This window comes from Chanodichthys erythropterus, chromosome 21 (assembly GCF_024489055.1).
Source record: "Chanodichthys erythropterus isolate Z2021 chromosome 21, ASM2448905v1, whole genome shotgun sequence".
Classification (NCBI taxonomy): Eukaryota; Metazoa; Chordata; class Actinopteri; order Cypriniformes; family Xenocyprididae; genus Chanodichthys; species Chanodichthys erythropterus.
Window position 1 is genome coordinate 31,007,053 of NC_090241.1, and position 21,802 is coordinate 31,028,854.

The window sequence follows — 21,802 nt, forward strand, 5'->3', positions numbered from 1 at the left end:
CTAATGGTAGCCTAAGACTTTTTTCACAGTACTGTATATCTTTAACTTTTTTATTTTTAGAGAAACGTTTTGTTAAAAAAAGGGGGGGGTTTTATATTATGGCATTATGGAATATAGAATATTATGTTGTTTTAGGGCTTGGGCCCTAAATATAGGCTGAAAATACTTTTTTCAACAGAAAAAATAACCGATTACTGCATGTAATTTCATACAAAAGGAAAAAAAGTGCAACATTATTTTGTTTCGAAAAAATAGTTTATTAACATAAGTTGGTTTCACTTCATTCAAACATTTACTACTAGTCCTGTTTACAAAGCATTGTTACTATGAGCGCTCATAAAAATCTGGATTAATAAATCATATTTAATACTTCCAGAAAAAAGGAAGAGACCACATGAACACAGCAGATTGATCTCAGAGGCCAGTGTGGAGCTCCATATGCTTAGACTGGTTGCTGTAGTAATTTCCTCATGCAGACGATGACTTCACAAAGGACATGGGTCTATTCTTATGCCTGCATCGAGGATTTCATCACGGATTCCACAAATTAGTACATTAAAAAAGATAAAGAACAAGTTCCTCCTTTATTTGCAAGTAGTGTGTAGTCTGTATGGAGTCTAATGGGGTGTTCCTTGTGCATTGTATTGTACAGTCAGTACATTACAGTCAGTGTTTTAATAATGCCCTGTTTAATAAATTAAAATCCATGGCATAGTGTCCCAGGTGTTCAAGAATTATACAGATGGTTAGTTTAACATCCTATGCTTCTGGGTCATATTTCACCTTAAAATAAATGAAAAACCTGTATTTTATATATATATATATATATATATGATTCTAACAAATTTTTATACATACACTCACAAACACACAAATACATGTAAAATATACTTTGTTTATACCCAAATAATCCCGATATTATATATTAAAAAGTTTGTTAGAATAATTTATATATATTTATGATTCTAACAAATTTTATATTATATATATATCCCATTCCATTCTTAATGCAAACTATATCCTTTTTCATTTTTAGCTGACATATGACCCAGAACACTTTTTCTTGACCGTTTTTGTGATTTTCCTATTTTGCGATATCATACGATGGAAACAGAGCTACACCATGCTAATGAATTAAACACTTGTTTAAAGTCAACACAGACAGGAAACATAGGGCTGGATTTACGTAGCATTACCTCATGTCATCTCATGGCACCAGCAGCGGACAGCAGTGGAAGTGACATCAGTATATGGATTCTACACCAGCTAACAAAAGCTACAGATCTTCTAGAAGCACAACTCTGCATGATTAGTTAAGGTTACTGTCAGAAACGGGATGATCCGAACACCACATGATTACTGGCATGCAACGTTACAAGACTGATCGTGACAAAACGCATGCGTGGACATAAACGTTCATCATCTCATCTCAACCCAAACGCATTAAAGTCTGATAACTAAAGGCACACAATTCTGTGGGAACTGGAAAGGCACTCAAGGCCTCTTCTAACTAAAGTACATTAGCTAACAATCTTCAGATTGTGTATTTATTTGATGTTTCGCAGTGCTAGAAACCTTCAAAAGGGATTGCACCTTAAATGTAATATTTGCAATAACAATACTCAAGCATGCGTGCCGGCTAATGTAGGACAATACAGTCAGATTATGTGACAGCATGAGCTCAACCAGTTTAATATCTAAAGAGCTCAGTCCATGTGCACATGTGTGTGTTTATGCCTGTGTGGAGGACAAAAACAACTAATGTCGGTGCTTGTTGGTTTTAGACCCGACTGAGCCTCCAAATTACATGTAATTGATATTTATTTGGGGAATGAAAGCTATAAACTCAGCATTACTAAAGATTTTTCACTTTTAAATGCATTTAATTGGCTCATAGAAAGTGTGTAGAAGTCACAGAGAAGCTCAAAACACACACTTTACATTCAAATTGTGGAGGGAATGATCATGAAGGCACTGATTTTATTACCAAATTCTGTGCTATTAAGAGATTTCTACGTGGTTAAATTAATTTCGATTACAATAATATGAAGATGCTCTCTTACCAGATTATAATGGTAGATTGATAAATATGCAAAAATACAATAACGTTATGACTGACGTCATCCGTACAGTACAAACTGGAGAAAAAAAAAAGGTTTGTATTCTGAAAAACATTGTGCCATAGAGGAAAACTAAATCAAGATAAACAGTGGTATAGATATATTTTGATCTAACCTGTCTTACTGCCCAGCCTCTGTCAGTTTAATGCATATTTTATTCACTTTCCTCCATTTCGCACTTGTTGGTTTGCATGAAATGTGACATACAGTCCAGTGTATTTATGTTGTTTGGTCAAAAACTGATTTTGTGGAGTTTGGTATTTCCTGGTCAGTGGGGGTGATCATTCTGGAAAAAGACCGGAAAGTTCTCTTACAACAGCAAGCACCCGCTCCTCTTCTTCCTCTTGCGGACTTGCAGCGCCGCCCTGGTGGCCATTTCGAATACTTCCCTCACGCCCTCCTTAGTCTTGGCTGAGCATTCCAGGTAGCCGAAGGCGCTAATACGGTTGGCCATGTCTCTGCCCTCCTCCGGTTTAACCGGCTCCTGCAAAAGAGATGAGTTGGAACTGAATCATCACATTCAATATGATTTAGAACCAAATTACCGTTTGAACATTGTGAATGATGGACGGCAGTATTGCGAGGCACTGTCTGCAGCTAAAGGCCGACTTATGACATACAATGTCAGTTCTGCTCACTAAATGAATTGATTTAACGGAGGCCATCTGCCCAGATAACCGAACGCTGTTGCTGACACATTATTTAAGGGGCGAGGCATGATAACATCAGTCATTGGTTATTAGACGTTGGACTGATCGCTAGAGTATGAGGAGTTTGACGAATGATAATGATCAGGCGTTCTAGAGTGACAGTAATGCTGGCTGCTAAGAGCTTTTTAATGGGACTCCTATAGTGGTGGTGCGGCTGGCCCCGGGAACACACCTGCTTCATCTTAGTCAGCTCTCTCCGTGTGTGCTCATCATTCCGCAGATCCTTCTTATTGCCCACGAGGATTATGGGAACATTGGGGCAGAAGTGCTTCACCTCCGGCGTCCACTTTTCGGGGATATTCTCTATAAGATCACACGCATTCAAGATTGATATATGATTTTGAACACAAATTTGAATATATATTATGTATAAAATATATATATTTTTTATATATTAAATGGTATAATCATGCATATAAAATATACATAAATAATATAATAATAAAAAATAACGTAAATATATCATATACATACAAACTTATAAATATACATGAATGTATATATATATAAAATTTTATTTCATTTTTTGTTATGAAATATATATTTCAAATTATTTTGAAATGCCAGCCATTTCAGTTTCTGGCTGTAGCATAAAAATAGTTTTTAGTTCAGTATTACCAAAAAAATCTGTACTGGTGCATCTGTTGTGTAAAGAAGCAAAAATACATAACCTACATTTGTATGAATGTATACATTTATTTTTTCCCTAAACTTTCAAATATGCATGAATAAAATAATAAAAATAATATCTATAAAATACACATGTATGTACTGTATGTATGTAAAATGTACAAATATACATGAAACATTTTTTTCATGTATATTTAAAAAAAAACATTTAAAAAAATAATGTGTTATATTGTACAAATTACAGTATACAGTTTGAATAAGTCTGGAAAGTCTGGATCTTTTTTTTAAACAAAGTAATACATAAGCATTACATAAGTACAAGTAATATAATATAATATAATATAATATAATATAATATAATATAATATAATATAATATAATATAATATAATATATAATATAATATAATATAATATAATATAATATAATATAATATAATATAATATAATATAATATAATATAATATATAAGAAAGTCTTTGCAGACTTTCAAACTGTAGGTACTGGTATTATTTAACCTTTTTGTATGGTGACAAAAAGGTTAAATAATACTTACATACAGTGTTATAAAACTTTGTTTTGTAATGTTAATGTGACCCAAAGAAAGTATGTGATATAAGGGATTTGCCCCAACAAATCCAATCCTATTAATGATATTAAGCAATTCATGTTTAGAGTTTTTGAAGAATAATGGTGGTTCCATTCCACTTCACTGCTGGGGGAATTATATGACTGATATATTTATACATATTGATCTTTTAAACTGATCTTTTGCTGAATCATGTGGCTGAATTCTGAATAATCTCAGAACTGTCTGTGATAACTTTTAAACACATGCTTATATAATTTGTTTAAGCTTCCCGGCATTTATTATAACAAGAAAAAGAACTGGGATGTTCCTTCGGGAAGCTGGACAGTGGACAGATAAGACAATGATGTCACGGACACAAGTGTTATCATGATTTGTCGCAGACAAAACACAGGAACTTCCTGCATTAAGTGATGTCTTAGTGAATCGTGTTTCCAGTAAGAAAGGCATTGTCACAAATACAGATGACTCAAAACTAAAGATATAAAGCAGATTTGGGGTTTTTTGGAAAAAATGAGTACCTAAACTGTCGGGACTGTCTATGGAGAAACACATGAGGATGACATCTGTGTCTGGGTAAGACAGAGGTCTCAGGCGATCATAGTCTTCCTGTCCTGCTGTGTCCCACAAAGCAAGCTCCACCTGTGGATCAAAATTGGACAGGATGAGTCAAACCTCAGTTGAAACAACTAGTCAAAGCTTTTTATGATCTCTCCAGCTCACTGGACTTCACATGATGGGTTATTTACAACCAAATAAGTTGGACAAAAAGGAGAAGTACACTTAATATACACTTTAAGACCATGCAACCCTTGTCTCAATAGGCATTCTCTTAGGAGTGTACAACCCACTATACAAGAAGTGAGGCGAGGCAAAAAAAAAAAAAGAGCACAACACAAAAAGAAACAGTTCTGGCTTAAGACAGCTAACTGGAAACATGTGAGTATGTGTGTAGCTCTCTACTTCACACAAGCCCTTTCTATTTAGACCTATACGGATCAGATATATTCAGGTTATTATTATACATTTATTATGCAGGTTATTATGTTTGCCTCTTTACACCACAGATACACCAATATAGAATAAAAGCAATAATAAAAAAATAAAACCATCTCGAGATTAAAGTAGTTAAATTACGAGAAGAAACTCGTTAAATTATGAGAACAAACTTGTAACTTTTTAACTTTTTTATCGTAATTTAATGAGTTTATTCTCAACATTTAATTTAGACTTTTTTCTCGAAATTTAACAACTTTAAATTGTTTTATTATTGCTTGGCACTAATCCTCTTCTGTAATATATATAATCCTCTTCTGTAATTTTATATATAAATATATATATAAATATATATATAAATATATATATATATATATATATATATATATATATATATATATAAAATTATAATTTATTTTTCATAATTTATCTTTTTTTTATTTACACTTTTTAGATGATTTGAAAACCACTGTTTAATTGTTTAAGAGCCTGACAAAGGGTCATAAGATTCAACAGGAATTCTATTTGTGATATAATTTCCTGTTTTATAGTTTTTCACACGACAACAAAATGGCTTCCTATATAATGGTATTACATGATATTGGTTATGATCAATTAAGCAAAATGTTAAATATTTTAATTCCAAAAATATTATTTATTTATTTTAAATTATTTAATAAATAAATCTGCTTATGTTTTTAAAAATTTCATCATTTTAATAAGACTTTTTTTTTTACAACACCATAAAAAAACTATTAAAAAAACATGGTCAACAACAGTCATTTTCAAAATTGCTAATAAACATAAATCACAATGATTGTAAAAGCAACACTTCTAATTAATTGTAAAATTCCAAACTAGAAAAACTGAAATAGTATTTTCTTTTTTATTTTCAACTATGAAAAATATTTTTTACCATTTACTTTCTACTTCCAGTGTCAGATAATTCAAAAAAACTATTATCGGTCAACACTGATATGGTGTCAGATATACTGAAGATCCATACTATAAAAGCAAATGAACTTTAAAGTATTAATCTTTCGCATATGTCACTCTTCCCTCACAATCTGTACAGGGCCACAACAACAAGACTTGGCTTATCCAATCACAAGCCTAATGAATTGAATTAGTTTAATGGGTGATTAGAGGGAATCAAACTACATCCCTTCTGCTCTCCTGTAGGACTGAAGCTTAGCTTCATACCGCGGCTGAGTCATACACTGAGCCTGATGCCACATCATTACACAACCTTTCCTCAATTCACTGAGAGAGGAGACTATTTTTTCCTCCGTTGTGCACTGATCTGAAGCTCTACATCATAATAATCTGTTCAGGTGCGGAATAAGAAAGCCCATAATACTTTGAATGGCTCATCGTTTTTCAAAGAGCATGCATAGGTGGCATCAGCCAAAAATGAACGTCATATCGGTTGCAGAGAAAGTTTTAGAGAAGCATAATGAAGATAAATTTATTTTTCCTCTTTGGAGAAACATGCAGTGCTGAATCAGGAATGTGTATTAAGAAAGTAAATAGGGCCAATTTTCATGTTGACTTTAAAATGTATGTTTATCCAACGGGTGAATAAAGTACAGAATGTTCCCAAAGGCTGGAAAGATTTATGCTCAATCACCACTGGGAAGCTTTTATATCTTGACAAACTAAGCAGTGTAACACTGCTGAGAGAGCGAGGGGGTTTAAAAGAGATGCCATCCTGCTCCTTGACTTCAACATTTCCTGTGCTGGAGACACAGAATGAACCCACCTTCCACCAACCCCCCCCCCCATCCCCCCCCCTCTTCCATCACAGGAAATGAAGTGGTCTATATAGGGTTGGCGAGTCACAGCGACGGGCGGGGATATCTCGAGTCCAGTCAGGAAACCAGAGAACAGCCATTTCCTGTTTTGCCAAGTCCCCTTTAGTTTTCATAGTGGTCAGGGCTGCAAAACATCAGAACTATGGGCTATCTATCAGACCCCTTCACGTCACCCATTCCAAAGCATTATTTATATAATGATATAGAATTTATTAATACTTTAAATTAGTTTATTTTTATATTAGCCTTATTTTTTAGATGTTTTCAGTTCAAATTTTAGTTTAATTTTTAGTCATGTGCCTTTATTCATTATGTTGTCATTTTTATTTTGTCAGTTTTTTAATTTCTATATAGCTTTTTATTTATTTTTATTTTAAGTTGAGTTTATTTTTCATCTATATTTATATATCATTTTATTTCAGCTAAACTTCAATTATTTTTCGGTATAGTTTTAGTACACAACAACACTGTTCCAAAACAATCGCTATTCAATTAGTCATTTTGTTATGCATTTTGACATTTTTATTAATTTTATAAATTTTTAAAAAAAAAATTCTATATAGCTTTAATTTATTTTTATTTCAGCTTTTGTTGTAGTAATTTTATTACTTAAACTTATTTCAGTTAGTTGCCAAAGTTGCACTTTTTAAAAAGAAGTCTCTTCTGCTCACCAAGGCTTCATTTGATCCAAAATACAGCAAAAACAGTAATATTGTGAAATATTAATAAAATATGAATGTGAAATAAAATAGAACTGTTTTCTATTTGAATAGGTTTTAAAATATATTTTATTCCTGTGATGCAAAGCTGAATTTTCAGCATCATTACTCCAGTCTTCAGTGTCACATGATCCTTCAGAAATCATTCTAATATGCTGATTTGTTGCTCAAGAAAGATTTATTATTATTATCAATGTTGAAAACAGTTGTGTACTTTTTTTTCAGGATTATTTGATGAATAGAAAAGTTCAAAAGAACAGTATCTATAATAAAAAGCTTTTGTAACATTATCACAAGTTGGGGGTCAGTAAGAGTTTTAAAGAAATTAATACTTTTATTTAGCAAGGATGCATTAAATTGATCAAAAGTGACAGTAAAGACATTTATAAAGGAAGTCTTGGTGAGCAGAAGAGACTTCTTTTAAAAAAAATTTAAAAATCTTACTGTTCAAAAATGTTTGAACGTGCCGTTCCTTTATAAATGCTAGTGTATATTATTTTATTTTAGCTTTACTTCAATTACCGAAAATGCTTTTTAATAGTTCTAGTTCACACAATAACAACACTGTTCCAAAACAATGACTATTATTTTACACTTACTGGTGTGATCGTTTGGATAAATATTTGGATAATGTGTCTATAGAGGATATACTGTCATCAGACTAAAATAACAACAACAACAACAATGTTCACAGATTGGTTTCAGGATGAACATGACGGTTCTCACTAAGGAAAATAAAACTAATGACGTTCCGGGTTATTTATAGATCTCAGCTTGGGTTTCACAATCAGCAATTTTCAAAACCATCCCAAACCTCAAGGTCTGGAAATATTGTTAAGATGAGTTAAAAACAGGCTTCGGGAGGTTTGGAGGCGGCCAAGAATCAATACCAACCTGTTTGCTGTCAACTTCAATGTCTGCAATGTAGTTCTCGAACACAGTAGGCACGTAGACTTCTGGAAACTGATCTTTGCTGAACACTATAAGTAGACAGGTCTTCCCACAAGCTCCATCTCCCACGATCACCAGCTTTTTCCTGATAGCAGCCATACCTGGAGAGCAAATATGAGACTTGCTTCAACCACAATCGGCTCCATGTCATGAAATGACTCTTTAATTTTGAGCTTTTGAAAATAAGAGATGAACGCACTATGGAAATATACAGAGTTTGGCTCCAGTCCAAAAAGGCTGTCTCTGAGAACAAATTGTTCTTTTGAGTCAGATCTTTTCCAAGAATCAGTTCACAAAACTGGCCTAGATGATTTGTTCATGAATCAGTCATCCCTCTCAAGAAAACACAGAGAAGATCAAGACATTTCCATCTGTTGGCTACATCAAGGCTCTTCAGAAGTCATATGGACCACTTTTAGGATACTTTTATGGTGTTTTTGTCATTTTGAAGCTTGATAGAGCTGCTTTCACTCACTTTTATTATTTATAAAGAGTGGCCAGAAAATTCTTTAAAATTCAACACTAAACTACAAACAGCTGTTCAATAATTTCCATGCTTTGTCCTCCAACATAACATAAAACTACTTGTGTTGCTCTTTTTTAAAGTATATCCTAATGTTATCTTTATCAATAAGCCATATGTTGTCCACCATACCAAAACAACAGACCTGAAGGCAAATGCAAGCCGCTGAATCAAGAGCAGAAGGGGAAAATGTGTACACAAACATGATATGAACATCTGTTTCATGTGAACCTGATACAAAACTCACCCTGAGGACACAATCCTCATGGGCTATGAAACGCACAATGCGCACAAGGCTTCTGGACACAAACAGACCTGTCAATATACTTTCATAGTGACAATATCAATTCATTTCAACAATCAAATTCTACGGCCCGGTTTCACAGACAAGGTTTAGACTAAGATAAGATTAATCCTTAGTTCAGTTAAGGTATTTAAAGGGTTAGTTCACCCAAAATTCTGTCATTAATTACTCACCCTCATGTCGTTCCACACCCGAAAGACCTTCCTTCATCTTCGGAACACAAATTAAGATATTTTTGATAAAATGACTCAGTGAGGCCTGCATTGCCAGCAAGACAATTAACACTTACAATACCCAAAAAACGTATCTAAAACAGTTCATGTGACTACAGCAGCTCAACCTTAATGTTATGAAGATGAAAGAAGGTCTTACAGGTGTGGAACGACATGAGGGCGAGTAATTAATGCACGAGAATTTTCACTTTTGGGTGAACTAACCCTTTAAGTAGCTTTTATAAATGTACCCTAGAAAAAAACATTACTGGTGTGCATCTTGTGACAAAACAATGGCACTTGCATGGGGTACATCTTTTATTTTAATCACATACATCGTTCTTACAGTTTGATTTAAACCTTGTATAATGTCACATTTTATTTACTCAGCAAACCTAATTTTATTCACATCTGCCACTTTGTGAGTAGTCATTTTGGACTCTGGCTACACAATTCAAATCAATTTGCATTATAAACTACAAGACATCGTAGGGCAAAAGAGGAAAGTATTTACTCATAATCAACTTAGCGAGATCCCTGAGGAGAATGTATTATCGCATTAATCTGTCACGCATTTGATCACCGACATCAATAACTCGCTTATTTATAGGAGCTGGTGTAGTGTGAGAATTCTGAGGAAGACGTGAGCCAGGTTGCACTCGGGTCTTTATGTGGGCGATGAGGGAGATTTGTCCCGCATCCATGATGAATATGTGCTCGTAGGGAAGCACAGCTGTGCATATCGTCGTTCCAATCCGCCCAACACCCATCTATTCTTCCTTAGTAATCTTACAACAAACAGTCTTCTACACTGTCTGGGCTCATTTTAACACGACCACTTATCAACGGGCCTCCATCAGATTGTGCTTCCTTGGAACAGGACGAACTTTATTTTTAGTACAGCCTGAGTTTCTTTCTCTCTCACACGAAGCTCCATCCACCCACGGGAAACGCACGGGTTTATTTCTTAGTAACAGAGAGGGAGGGAGCACAGAAACAGCTGGAGAAAAGAAGTTGCAGTTCTTATGACAGAATAACGACTAAATAACGACTTATTTAGTGATGGCCGATTTCAAAACAATGCTTCAGGAAGATTCGGAGCATAATGAATCAGTATGTCGAATCTGCTGTTCGGAGCGCCAAGATTTCAGCCGTTGGCAGTTTGACACGTGATCTGAATCATGATTCGACACTAGGGCTGGGCAATATATCGCATACAATTGTCACGCGCATTTCGTCAGTAAAGCCGGTTCCCTGATTACCGCTAAATCGCCATCACCTGCTTTCAAATGTAGCGGCATTTAATGGACAGAACCGTAGTTCACTGACAAGCCACGCAATATCGCGTTCATATCGCAGATGAATCGCCTTCGATAATGAACGTGATATTGCGTGGCTTGTCAGTGAACTACGGCTCTGTCTATTAAATGCCGCTCCATTTGAAAGCAGGTGATGGCGATTTAGCGGTAATCAGGGAACCGGCTTTACTGACGAAATGCGCGTGACAATCGCATGCGATATATCGCCCAGCCATATTCGACACACTGATTCATTTACGCTCTGCTGCTTCATGAAGCAGTGTTTTGAAATCGGCCATCATTAAATAAGTCGTTATTTTGTTTTTTTGGTGCTCCAAAAGTATTCTCGTCACTTTATAATATTATTATTGAACCACTGTGCTCACATGAACCAATTTAAATATGTTTTTAGTACCTTTATGGATCTTGAGAGACGAAGTGTCATTGCTCCCTATGGAGGCCTCACAGAGCTATCGGATTTCAACTAATAATTTGTGTAAGATTAACAAAGGTCTTACGGGTGTGGAACAGCATGAGGGTGAGTAATAAATGACAGAATTTTCATTTTTGGTTGAACTAACCCTTTATTACAGTTTATTCACTATAGTTTATAAAAATGGTAATAAAATATGACAAGATCTCAGACGTTAAAAATTAATCTTAATTATGTCAGATAACACATAAAACATGGTCAGGTCAAAGTGTCTGAATAATTTTTGGTTCCAATTTTTGGTTTTGGTTCCATTTTTATCAATTTTACAGGTAGTCCACTGTATGAAGAATTTTTGGGTATAATATGTCACAGTTTACTTTATTTTGCTATCCTCACTTATATAAATTAACTATAGTGTCCTGCACCCACTAGTAGAAATATATCAAAAATATCTGAATAATTTTTGGTTTGACTGTATATCAGACAAGTTTTGTTGATACTATACAAAACATTTTAGGGAATTTTACTGAGAAAAAGCAAAGTTTGGTGTCAATTTTTGTGCCGGGATTCCTAGGAAAATAAAAACAAGCTGTAACAGATATAATATATAATATTATATTATAGATTTTCTTTTCTCCAGACAGACAGACAGATGTACAGACTATAATAGTGCAGTGACCAACAATCTAGTAATTCCATAATTCCAGAAGTGTAATAAAAATGTGTAAATGTATAAGTGTGTGCGTGTCTGGGTGTGTGTGTGCGTGTCTGGGTGTGTGTGTGCGTGTGTGTGTGCGCGCGTGTGTGTGTATATATTCCTATTTATTACAATTTATTACCATTGTCATCACCACTACCACCACTCACCCACCATCACTATTGTTGCATTAGTTAAAATTATTTTTTTTATAATTTTTGTTTTTCATATAATCCTAAAAAAAAAAAAAATTAAATAATAAATAATGATAAATAATGTTAATGCATATTAACTTTGACAGCCAACTTATAATCATGCATTTTTTTTTTTTTTTTTTAACCATTTTTACTACTATTTATTTGATAAGAAGTTTTCGTTGTGTGAGAAAGTCACAGAGAGTACTGGTTGATGGAAGAAATCTCTTTCTCAGATATTAAAAGAGAAACTAAGCACTGAGGAAATTCGTTGATGCTCATGGACGCTTTTATTGAAAGCCAGAGAATAAAAAGCAAGCAACTGAACAAGGACACTTCCTTATAAGCACTGCATCTCTTACGTAGAAGAGTCTGAAATGCATGGAATTCCCTGCCGTTTTCCATCTTCCTGTAAATAGGCCTTTAAACTTCAGTCATGATTCATGTGTTTGAAAACATGTTGAACCCTCAAATGAGTCATCTGAAAAATGCCTGTTCAATTATTGACAAAAGATAAGTACACAAATACAGGAAAGCAGGTAATTCAGGTTACAGATGCAAACAGACTATTATTGAAGACTCAGTTCTTTATACAGTAAGAGAGAGACTCAAATCCACATTAAATCCAGCACTGGCTTAAATTTGTTTCCTGTCACATCTGGAAAGGACATATCCCAAAGTTTTTCTAAACAAACACTGTTTTTAGTAACACAACTAGAACAGGTTTATAGTTGAGGATGGGGGAACTTTCCAACTAATCCCACACACATCTATTTTGAGGATCAAACTACGTTGTAATTTGCAATAAGTTGAAGTACAATATATTATTGCAGTTGAAAGGTTAGTTCACCCAAAAATGAAAAAGTTGCCATCAATTACTCTCCCTCATGTCGGTTTAAACCCATAAGACTTTCGTTCATCTTTGAAACAAATGAAGATAACAGTACTTGCTTGATGCGCGAGAACAAACCTCATTGGTTCTTGCGGAAGCTCAAATGTGATGTGTAACAAGAATGAACCTCACTCGTTCCCGCATGTCAAGAAAACATTTTTGAGCTTCAGTTTACCATAACTGATGTGTGAGTTGATGAATGTTTATATGTGAATAAAAGCCCAAATTCAATCTGTATTACATATAAAGTGATCGTGTGTCTTCAGAAAATTTGGATTAAACCACTTCATTCATTTGGATTAGTTTTACGATCTCTTTATGAACTTTTTGAAGCATCAGAATGGTAGTTGTATGACATTAGAATTGTTGCATTATTCCAAATAAATTGATTGAGATTCACAAATAAATGTAAAGATATTCCAGAAAATAAAAAAACCCACAAATAAATAAAATGAGGTTTGCAAATAAAACATATTTGTAAATATATATATATTTTTTTATTATGTCACAAACAACTTTGCCTGGCATTTGCTTTACAATCAGGGCAGTCTTGCCCTGAAATAACTTTGCTCATTCATCTGCATTGGCTCAGATAGGAAGTATAAGGCCAATAAAATTGGTACAGTAAAAGATGATTAAAATTTGGATTTTGTTAGACCATTAAACTGTGCATCAAGCCAAGCCAAAGTATTATATTTTATGAGCCTTTGCAAATGTCAGAGAAACAGCGCTTTACATCTCTGTTATGGGAACAATGTATAATGGAAGCATCATGTTATTCAAGATAGAACAGAAAAGCATCAATATTGCTGACTAATAAATAACTGAATTCAACCTCGTGATAAACATGCGAGTTTGTATAATAGGTGAAATTATTACCACACAACAGCCAACAGTTTTCCCACTTCTTCAGTCAAGCAGTTTTAATGACAATACGTGCAGCTCCATGGATCTAATGATCTATAGAGCATTATAAATAGTATTTTAAACATTAAATACATGTATTACGATTGTTTGTAGAGAAAATATAGATGGGATCTTTTTAAACATGACAAACTGTTGCATTCCAAAGAGATCATATCATGGTTTTAAAAGTGAAATGCCTAGCAGCCACTATATGTATAAGATCTGAGCAAAAAATTAGATTCTAGGATGACCTATTTCGCAAACAACATGACTCTTGTCGATCTCCTTAGTGAAAGCCAAAATGAGTCCACACTTTAGCTCTGTACACCGTGGCGGGAGCCGGTGTGGTGAGAAATCGTTTCCCCCCCAGGATTCTGGGCTGCGTTCAGCCCCGACAAAGCGTTGCAAAACATTTTTTAAACTGAAACGGCGGCGCGTTGAAAACCCTGTTCTGATGACGCAAGAGTTGCAACAATGGCAGCTGAGAAGGCCATTCTTTGTGTTCTTTTTGAAGAATTGATATGGTATATTTTTACTATAAAACTCTTACAACAAACATGTCTGCTAATATCTTCAACTGTTGCATATACCGAGTTGCAGTGGACACATTTGTAAAGGACTTTACTTGGACCCATTGTCTCTTTAATACCGCATGGTTTATATACATGTTGATGCTGATTGGGCTGACATTTTTGACACACCCACCAAACAAGAGAAAACTTATCTAAAACCCCATTGCACACCATTTTCAGGAAACATGTCGTTCAACCTGGAAACCGTAACAAAACGTTGCACACCGGTTTGAGCTTGAACGTGCCCCTGGTCTAATTTAATGGGTAGTATTTTTAGTGCCCAATTATAATTTCTGCAAAATCACGCTATGATTGATATAATTTAAAATGCGTTATAGTGACCATTAATGTCTTTTAAATTACATGGTTCAAATACTAGTATATAACTGAAGCTATAGGTTTTGAAATTAAGCATTTCTCTTGTTGTTTTTTAGTTATCTTATGTACTAGCATAGCATACATCTACCAGATTAGCCTGCTAGCTTAGCTTATATTATGTTAGGTATGTTTTTTGCTTCCAATATAGTTCCCAATTACATGTTTCAAATTAATGATGTTTGTGTGTGCTTAGCATGACAATTTGTAAGAAAAAATAATATATAATCAGTAATATTATATACTATACCACATTGCTATTATTGTGTAAAATTAATATGAAATTACTTTTACAGAACATAGAATGTTGCAACAATCTAGGCAAATTAGGCATGGTTGTGCTTCCAGTTTGTTTTATTTTGCTATATTATATTATATTATATTATATTATATTATATTATATTATAAAATAAAACAGGATTGGTTTTAGCAAGAATGTGCTATGATTGGTCAGCGTAATGTGGCCGTTATCTGATTGGCTTGAGTAAATGGTGGATAGAATCCACTTATTTGTGGATTTGTCTGCACTGTCTTGATGCTACAAATGTTTCAAAATCCATAAATGTGTGCAGGGATTTACAAATGCACAAGAAGTGATTCACAAATGAATGCCAGGCAGAAGTTTTTTTTGTTGTTGTTGTTGTTTACATTTTTGCAATTTTTGTAAAACTCTTTACATTTATTTGTGCATCTTATTCTATTTATTTGGAATAATGCAACAATTCTAACCCCATATACTTCAGTGGACTGTCAGAGGAGGGACAGAAATCTTTCAGATTTCATTAAACTATTTGACGGGTTTGGAACAACATGAGGGTAAGTAAATGATGACAGAATTTTCATATTTTTGGGTGAACTATCCCTTTAATAGACAATTTACCAATCTGTGTTCCCCATGGCCTTAAGTAAGGTTATAAGGTTACACAAGCAGAGCAATGTACTCAATACAAATGCCAACACTTGGAAAGTTTCCAAACAAAGTGTTTGTACCGTTCAAAGTCCAAAACTAAATGTGTGAATAAATAAAACTGAAGTACTTGACAGTTGGCCGGGAATTTTATGAGGAACATTTATAGTAATGAAGAATCACAATTTGACTCTTGCTGGTGTAACATAACAAGAGTCAAATCAACAAAATCGTCTCCTGAAGAAAACATCTGCCATAACTCACTTAAAACCTCCATGAAATCAAATTTGACAATTTGTGAATATCACAGTATATAAATGATTTATCTACACATGTAATTACTTTTGTTTATTTCATGTGCCCTCGTAATCTTTAAATCAAAATAACTTCCCTTCCCTCTTGCAACATCTCTCGTCTTCTCTGATGATGTGTTCACTGGGGCGAGGGCGGGACATTCTGCCGCTTACATGAGATTGACCAATAGCAAACCCCAACCATCCAATCAATTCCCAATGAACAAATTCAAGTCCCGCCATACATTTTTTTCCCTTGTTCGAGAAGCCATTTCACTCAGATATAAATCACAATAGGGAAGAAAAGACTATCACAACTTCTGTTTCATGCTGACTTTAAAGGGGTGGTTCAATGTGATTTCACTTTTTTAACTTTAGTTGTAATGTACACACTACACAAGTTCAATGCTGGATTTGCACAAATGCCATTACTGAAAGATGAAGCAGTTCCCACTTTAAAAGCAGAAGCTGCTGTTTATTGGCTTCAAACTGTAAGTACGTTTTATTGTTTGTACGTCTTTTAAATGTAATGTTATAGTTCTGTTGCTATTTTTAATGCATCAAGGACATATACAAAGAAGAGCAACTCGTTTTTGCTAGCCAGTTAGCTAAGTTCTAGTGCAACAAACACCAACAAATATCTGTTCATAGAAAAACATTTGTTCATGCTATAAATTAAACGCTACCTTTACAAAAATGCGAATACTCAGTCATGTATTCAGCTACAGTAAAGCTTTAATCAGGATAAAACTGTATATTGAAAGCTACCAAACAGCAGTGACAGCATATCTAAACACTTTGACACAAATACAAAATGAAATACCATTCATAAACATCCTTTAAAAGCCACAATTGCAGGGGTTCTGTTTGACTCTCTTCATCTGGGTCTGATTCGGCTCAATTTGATACAGCAATATAGGCGCTATTATTTACATTTCCTCTGAAGAGCTAACTACGAATGGTAAGGGGCGTGGCGTTTCCGGACGCTTCAGCGAATCATGATACACTGGGCCAGCTACCAACCTGCTAGCCAATCTGAGCACATTGCGTATTTCGGAGGGAGCGGCTTCATAGAAGCAGGAATTCAAACGAGCTGTTCATATGCCAGTGGAAACAGAGGTGTAGAATAAAGATAAAATGAAAAATACAGCGTTTTCAAAAAAACGGCGCATTAAGATGTCCCCAAAACACAATCAAGCCTAGAAAAAAAACCACTGAACCACCCCTTTAACTTCAAAAAATGTATTATCAAAGTCTACATGCATACAAAGTCTTAAATTTAGACCTAAATATTTTTGAGTATGAAAGTTTGTAAATTGTTTGTGACATGAGGGACAGATGCTGACTCATTTCATAGCCTATATGACGCTGCAAGTGATACAATGACCTCATGAACACCTCATCAGTGCAGAAGATAATAAACTGAAGGGATCCGATTTAAGTAAACAGTGATAATATCTTTGTCCTGGTTTGACTTCATTTTGCCTATCAGAGTGTGTAGGAGAACCTCTTTCTGTATTCACTGCCAAGTTTTCATGTTAACCTTCTATATTTTAATTAATTTTGGGACTGCTTAAGTCTCCGAACACTACTCTGTAATTTGGACTAACTAGTGTCTTATCTTAAAAATGTCCTGTGACTCATGTGGCATCTTTGAGTCACTCGAAAAAAGAAAACTGCCACAAAAATGTATGTGCCTTAGGGGTTGTAGACCTGAAAATGCATTTCTGCTGCAGGAAAATATTTGAAAAGTGTGGCAAAGTTCACCAGATGGCAGGTTGACAAAGGCAGCCAGAGGCTTAATGCAACAGGAAGCAGACTGAGGATTCTGGGAGCAGTTTGTAATGCTGAGCTGGTCTGAAACCGGTCAATTTTCATTTTCAGCAAACCTAATCCATATTAGCTCATTCTGGGGGTCAGACTCCAAGCGATGTTAATGCACCAAACTATTACATGAAAAGGGTTCAAGATTGTGATGTTTTTGCTTAAAAACAGCAACAAGTTTTACCATCACACCTGTGATTTTCCATTGCACATATATTTGATGCATTATAAGTTTTAGTCTCAATCATTCAGTCTTCCAATTGCTAGTTCAGCAGCATGATTTATTGTCTTGACACCAACTTCCTCTCTCTTCAAATGCAAAATGCAATAAATAATCAGAAAAACAATGAACAAACAGAAGATGGTAACCAACAGTTAATAAGCTTTGGATTTAGGCTGTGCTCAGCCCTTTACATTTCCCGACAGGCCTTGTTAATAGCCTTTTAATTCGACTTGTGGCAGACATTATGTCTTACATATCCATCAATTGGCCTCCACATGTCTAAAAGTATATTAAACAACATTTTTCTAAAAGACCTGCTCAGTTCAGTTTGTAGTCAGTGTTCTGTTGAATTTTTATAGGTTTTTAGAATGGCGTTTTTCAATTTAGTTCTAAATTAAGGTCTGGGGTTGACATACTTTGTCTTTGACATTTTTGTTCTACAACTTTAATTACACAAAGTCAAAAGCTGAAAATCAATTTCAAAGCCATTGCATTTTTATTTTTTAACAAGTTGTTAACAAGTTAAATAAAGACTACAACTAGCAAGGATGTGGGATTACAATTCTTGACTAGGACAACCATTGTATATTAGCAAACTATTAGCAACTATGTTTTAAAAAACAGTGACCATGCGCGATTTATATACAGTCAAACCAAAATGTATTCAGATACCTTTTATGATGTTTATTCGCTATAGTTGAAAAAAATGGTAATAAAATATGACAAGATCTCAGTGTTAAAAAATAATCTTAATCATTTCAGATAACACTTAAGCAAAATATGGTCAGGTCAAAGTGTCTGAATAACTTTTGGTCCCAAATTTGTATCAATTTTACTGGTTGTCCACTATATAAAGAATTTTTGGTATAATATGTCACAGTTTACTTTATTTTGCTATCCTCACGTAAATGAACTATAGTGTCCTGCACCAACTAGTAAAATATAAAAAAATATATCTAGTGTCTGAATAATTTTTGGTTTGACTGTATATAACAAAACCTGAAAGCCACCTTAATTAAAATAAATGAATAAATAAAAAATGCCATTGTAAAAATCCATTAGAAATTCCCAAGTAACCCATAGCCTAAAACATTCTGCGCACTGTGAACAGAAGCAAGCTCAATTTTGTGCGTTAAAAAAAGTGCAACTAAAAATAAGACAAATAGTTAAAATGGTGACCAGTTACAGTCACAGAATCTTAAAATATACACTTTTAATGTTTTATAATCAACTTTGAACCAAAACTTCCTAATTTTTAAACATTAGTTCATGCCCATGTTATTTTTTTTACCTATATTAATATCATATTGTGATTCATAAAGTGAGTTCTCTTTCTGATCAAAGACTGTCTATGAATTTTCCAGTTGCGATGGCTGGATAATGATTATTAAAAATCAATTTATAGAGATCCCAATCAGAATAAAAGATTAAAAGTCATTTCTAGTAAAAAAAAAAAAAAATACTGAGCACACATAGTAAAAAAAAAATATTGATTATTAAAATTTCCATATCCTTTTATGACTTTATTAATTTCCATGAGAAATTTCACAGTCCTGGGGAAAAAAAATAAAAATTAAAACAAATAATAAATTACGCTTTTGACATTCCCTGACATTTCTAGGATTTCCAGAACCATGAGAACACGGTCTATACGGTCACAAACAACAGTTTTCCCTTACATCATACTGAAATCTGGGTATAAACTATGAAATGTCTCTCAAGGCTATCTGAACTCAAGGCTAGGAGTGTAAAATGGCCTACAACACCTCAAGGATTAAAGATCAGGCCTGTCTTAAGTCTTATCCAAGCATTTGTTTGCCACAGAACACAGCCTTTGGCCTAAGGCGAATTTTAAGACGCCAGTGCTATAGACAAGCAGACATGTCATCTTGACAGTCTCTTCGGTGGAACAACAGGTTAGTTAGTCGCTCGGCTGGGTTTAGGGGAAAAGTTTTGAACTCAACTGAAGCGCTGTCGACTGCAACGCCCTTGTATGACTGAAGGAAACTGATTTCCGCACGACCCGAAACGCGAGCAATTAATTAGTTGGCAATATATCGAAGAATACAACCTAAACTCGCGCGGAGCTTTCGCAAATGTTTTTTGTGGAATTTTTAATAGCTCTATAACACTCGATAGAACTCTAAATGTGGATTCTCGTACTATCTAGTCTGTTTAAACTATAAATTTGACACATAATCGCGGGTGGTTAAAAACATCAACGAGCTTGTAAGAGAACTATCGCAGTTCACGAGCCACCACCTACTTTTCCCAGACCGCCTCAGCAAACTTGTTTTCTACCAAAATTCCTAAAGTCCGACATGTCAAATAAGATGTCATGTACACAAATGAAAACATAAATACCTTATATCCTCGCGGGGATCAAATTCCCTGTGCAAGTTTTAGGCGCAATGTGAAGAAATGTCACGCTATTATTGCTAAGAGACGAAGACCCGCCCGCATTAATGGGAATCACTGTCGACCGCTGCGCTGCTGAATGTTGACTGGTGAAGGAGGCGGTTCGGCGCTGAGGAGGATCACTGCGGTCCCTCCCTCCGCCACCGATAATAATGACATCATTCTGATCGCTGTGGAGAGAAGCTGCCCGGCAGGCTGTGTCGTTCACCACAAACCAATAAATCAAGCTGCTGTGTAGCCTGGTTCCTATGCTAAGATCAGCATTTTTGTTTATAACTGTTAGGTAAACAAGCAAGCACAATAAAATCACACTGACATGCACTGGGACGAGAACCGTATAATTAGGATTTAATCGAAATGTACAATGTTCCCAGAAGGGAAGGGAAGTTGTCACATGAGTCATAATCGTATCACTGTTTAAATTGTGCTGAAAAGTGTATAACAGGCTGTTCCATTGTGACAGCTTTATTTGTGTGTGTGTGTGTGTGTGTGTATATATATATATATATATATATATATATATATATAGATATATATATATATATATATAGATGTACCCTAATTTTATATATTAATATACAAAATATTTTATATACATATGTATGTATACTTTATTCTTATTAACAATTTACATAAAATATATTAAATATATATATATAAAATACATTAAAATATATATAAAATTAGGGTTTATATATATATATATATATATATATATATATATATATATATATATATATATATATATATATATATATATACTACCATTCATTAAATGATCAAAAGAGACTATAAAAATACCTAAACAATGTTACAAAAGATTTCTATTTCTACTGTTTTCAGCATTGATAATTATAACAAATCTTGAGCAGCAAATCAGCATTTAGAATGATTTCTGAAGGATCATATGACTGAAGACTGGAGGAAAGATGCTGAAAATTTAGCTTTGCCATCACAGGAATAAATTACATTTTAAAATATATGAAAATAGAAAAGTTATTTTCACTAATTTGATTTCATAATATTACTTAAAGATGCAACGATACTAAATTTCTCCACAGATAACGATTATACGATAACGCAGTGATATCTGCCGATACCGATAATTTGGGGTGTTCTGCCTTTTATACCTTCTTTTAAATTAATGATTTTATTATAATTAACAATTAATCATTATATTTTAATTATAAAATATTGAAAGAAA

At 34.1% G+C, this 21,802-nt stretch overlaps 1 protein-coding gene across 1 annotated transcript; it reads right to left on the bottom strand.

Moving 5' to 3' along the window:
• Positions 1–233: 233 nt before the first annotated feature.
• Positions 234–20,697, bottom strand: rhoca (ras homolog family member Ca). Its single transcript, XM_067374085.1, has 5 exons — positions 20,545–20,697; positions 8,471–8,628; positions 4,569–4,689; positions 3,003–3,133; positions 234–2,604 (listed from the first exon to the last, which is right to left on the bottom strand). Exons 2-5 carry the CDS (start codon positions 8,624–8,626, stop codon positions 2,431–2,433), a joined length of 582 nt encoding a protein of 193 aa, XP_067230186.1. The 5' UTR covers positions 8,627–8,628; positions 20,545–20,697; the 3' UTR covers positions 234–2,430.
• Between the last annotated feature and the right edge of the window lie 1,105 nt (positions 20,698–21,802).

Coding starts and splice junctions, on each gene's coding strand:
- rhoca (XM_067374085.1), bottom strand. CDS start 8,626: ATGGCTGCTATCAGGAAAAAGCTGGTGATCGTGGGAGATGGAGCTTGT. Junction 3,134..4,568: donor AGACAGTCCCGACAGTTTAG/GTACTCATTTTT, acceptor GTGATCTTATAG/AGAATATCCCCGAAAAGTGG. Junction 2,605..3,002: donor AGCTGACTAAGATGAAGCAG/GTGTGTTCCCGG, acceptor TCTCTTTTGCAG/GAGCCGGTTAAACCGGAGGA.